General features: G+C 36.0%; 1 protein-coding gene across 1 annotated transcript; it reads left to right on the top strand.

Moving 5' to 3' along the window:
- Window positions 1-498: 498 nt before the first annotated feature.
- LOC139866869 (ABC transporter G family member 9-like) lies at window positions 499-3184 on the top strand. Its single transcript, XM_071855165.1, has 3 exons — window positions 499-1219; window positions 1855-2177; window positions 2528-3184. The coding sequence occupies exons 1-3, from the start codon at window positions 499-501 to the stop codon at window positions 3182-3184; spliced, it is 1701 nt and encodes a 566-aa protein (XP_071711266.1).
- The last annotated feature ends 388 nt before the right edge of the window (window positions 3185-3572 follow it).

Below are 3572 nucleotides of genomic sequence, written 5' to 3'. Positions count from 1 at the left end.
GGTGTGTTTGTTTACTTCTTAATTAAATGGTTCATCACTGAATGCTGAATTCATTCAGCTCGTTTGTTTCTGACCTCAATTATATATTTAACTGAATAATTCAGCATTCGATGTTGAAACCCAAACCATTTTGAATTGAAACACTTCCTTAACACCATTAAGAACTAAATCTTCTATAATATATTATTCAAATTATTCAAAATCAAATTTATTCTTAGAATTTGAATCATTCAGCACTAAATTATTCAGTTTTATCAAATATAGTCTAAGTTATACATGGTGTGCCCGGCTGCCTATAACATATCTTTTAGTATTATCCATTTATTATAGTGTTTTGTAGATTGTTTTATTTATGAGACTTAAATTTATGATCACAAAGTCCTCATAAAATCAAATTATTGGCATAATTTATTGTGGAATGGACAGTTTCACGAAGTGGTTTATACAGTTAGTATCAAGAAACAAGGATTTCTAAAACACAACAAAAATGAATCAATAATGAAGCAGATATTAAAAGGAGTTACAGGCGTAGTGTATCCTGGAGAAATGCTGGCAATGTTAGGTCCATCTGGCAGTGGCAAAACCACCCTCTTGACGGCATTAGGTGGCCGATTAGGCGGAAAACTTGGTGGCACAATCAGCTACAACGGCAAACCTTTTTCGAGTATAACAAAACGAAACACAGGTTTTGTTACACAAGATGATGTTTTATACCCTCACTTAACAGTCACCGAAACCCTAGTGTACACTGCTTTACTTCGGTTGCCTAATACTTTAACTACTCAAGAAAAAATTACAAAAGCCGAAGATGTGATCGAACAGCTTGGGTTGACAAGATGCAAGAGTAGCATAATCGGTGGGCCCTTGTTAAGAGGTATATCGGGTGGGGAACGAAAAAGAGTTAGTATTGGACAGGAAATGCTTATAAACCCTAGTTTGTTGTTTTTGGATGAGCCGACGTCTGGGCTTGATTCCACAACTGCCCAAAAGATCGTTTCGTTGTTATGGGAGTTAGCGAGAGGTGGAAGAACGATTGTTGTGACTATTCATCAACCTTCAAGTAGGCTTTTTTACATGTTTCATAAAGTATTGCTGTTATCGGAAGGAAATCCATTATTTTTTGGGAAAGGATCGGAAGTTATGGATTATTTTCATCGTGTTGGATATTCACCATCCGTTGCAATGAATTCTTGCGATTTTTTGTTAGATCTAGCAAATGGTATGTATGTATAATTAATAGTCCCTCTGTCACAAAAAAAAAGTATTTGTTACTATTTATATATGTCCCAAAATAAATGTCTCTTACCCAAAATAATAATAAAATGTCACTAAAGTTCTGAAACAACCCTGACGTCAGCAAACATTTAAATACTGAATTCAAATTTTTTTTTTTTACTTTGTTTTTTTTTTTTTTTTTCTGGACAGCTATTAGGATCACCCAGGGGGACTTACCCACACACCCGTTCATCTGCTACACAGTTATATCCGCCCCCAACTGCGGGCCCAGGAGTAAACCCGCACCAATCCCATACGGTGCATGGACGGTAACCACCCCCCCCCCCCCCCACCCCCCACCCCCCACACCCAACGTGATGTGGGAAAGGTGCCATGGGTGGAACTTCATGACAGGGATGTAGCCAATGGAGGTCGAACTCCTGACCTCCCCTAAGGAGCAAGCCACCAACCACTGCACCACATCGAATTATCATTAATTCAAAAAAATAAAATGTTGGCAGACATTTAATCCGGGACGAAGGAAGTATGCTATATGCACACTTGTAAGCATTAATATTAATATAGAGGATGTGTCTGATTGTGATTAAATGACTATTTTTGATATGTTTTAATTAATAGGGATATCATCGGATGATTCAAGTGAGGATGATCAAAATGAAGTAAAGCAGAATTTGGTTTCCGCTTATAAGTCGAATCTAGCTGAGAATCTAAAAGCCGAGACATTAGAAGTTGAAGAACGCATTAATGATGTCTCAGAACACAATAAGTCTGAAAGATGGAGCACAACTTGGTTGCAACAATTCACAATTTTGCTACGAAGAGGTCTTAAAGAAAGGAGACACGAGTCGTTTGATGTTCTACAGATTTCTGAGGTTGTAATAATCGCGTTCGTCTCTGGTTTGCTATGGTGGCAATCAGATACAGCCCATTTACAAGATCAGGTATATATGCTAATCTCATTATCTCAATATTATCATTATAACTACTTACATATAGCTAATCTTAAGTACTCTCTCCGTCCCATATATTTATTGTCGCTATTGTTTTTTAGGCTGTTACAAATTAATTATCCACCTCCATAAATAGATAAGAACAATAAAATAAGTTTATTTATGCCTTTGCTTTAAACAAAAAAGTGGATAAAAAATAAGGGGTAAAACGAAAATGTTAACAAAAAGTATATGTGACAGTCAATTTTTCTTAAACTGTGTGAATTTTGTCGGAGACAGTAAAAATAGGACGGAGGAAGTACAATTTTTTAAGTCAAGATTTATATACTTGTAATTTGCAGTCAGGATTGTTGTTTTTCTATACTGGATTTTGGGGATTTTTTCCTTTGTTTCTAGCAATATTTACATTCCCTCAAGAACGTGAGATGCTCGCAAAAGAAAGATCTTCGGGAATGTATAGACTTTCATCTTATTTCATGTCAAGAACAATAGCAGATCTCCCAATGGAGTTAGTTCTTCCCACAGTGTTCTGCATCATAACATACTGGATGGCAGGGCTTAAACCCGATTTAGCAAGTTTTTTATACGCGTTATTCACACTTCTCTTAAGTGTTATGGTCTCACAAGGGTTAGGACTCGCAATAGGTGCACTTGTTATGGACGTAAAATCTGCAACCATTTTAGGGTCCGTGATCATGTTAACATTCTTATTAGCAGGGGGATTTTATGTTCAACATGTTCCACCTTTCATGTCATGGATCAAATATATATCCATAAGTTTATATACATACAAGCTTTTAATTGGGTCTCAATACTCGAAAGATGAGACTTACCAATGTGGTAATAACCATACTTGTTTGGTTGCTGAGTATCCAGCTATCAAAAGTATTGGGCTCGATGGACAAGTTATTTCGCTCGTTGCTTTGCTTTCAATGATGGTACTATATCGAGCAGTTGCTTATTTGGCTCTCATGAGGGTCGGCGTTATTAAAAAGTAGTGTTTAGGCATTTTTATCTTTGAACTCGGAGATGATTAAAATGTGTGATTCTTCGAGTTGGATATTTTTGTATTTGGTTTTACTGGTATTGTTCTTAGGATTGATTCATGACGTGTTAAATTCATAAGATTTTGTCTTCTCTCGGCATTTTTTGTATGATCCAGGCTTGAAAATTTTAATCAGATGGGATCATATTATTATTTTTCTTTGTTTTGATACAAATGCTGACTGATGCTTATCAACTATAAGCTTATTAACGCTTGCAAAACAGGACACGAACATGTATACTATTGATGAGGACGAGATGAATTATGTGAGCAAATGTGCACACAAGTTATGAAGACGGTATGCGTATGTAAACTTTCAAATAATAAAACAAAAGCAATGA

Source organism: Rutidosis leptorrhynchoides, chromosome 9 (assembly GCF_046630445.1).
Source record: "Rutidosis leptorrhynchoides isolate AG116_Rl617_1_P2 chromosome 9, CSIRO_AGI_Rlap_v1, whole genome shotgun sequence".
NCBI classification, from domain to species: Eukaryota; Viridiplantae; Streptophyta; class Magnoliopsida; order Asterales; family Asteraceae; genus Rutidosis; species Rutidosis leptorrhynchoides.
The sequence above is the reverse complement of the archived record's forward strand: the minus strand, read 5'-3'. Positions and strand labels throughout refer to the sequence as shown.

Bases quoted from the DNA above. Each gene is read 5' to 3' on its own strand.
- LOC139866869 (XM_071855165.1), top strand. From the start codon at position 499: ATGAAGCAGATATTAAAAGGAGTTACAGGCGTAGTGTATCCTGGAGAA. The intron at 1,220-1,854 runs GTATGTATGTAT...TTTAATTAATAG, and splicing joins TTTGTTAGATCTAGCAAATG to GGATATCATCGGATGATTCA. The intron at 2,178-2,527 runs GTATATATGCTA...TGTAATTTGCAG, and splicing joins CAGCCCATTTACAAGATCAG to TCAGGATTGTTGTTTTTCTA.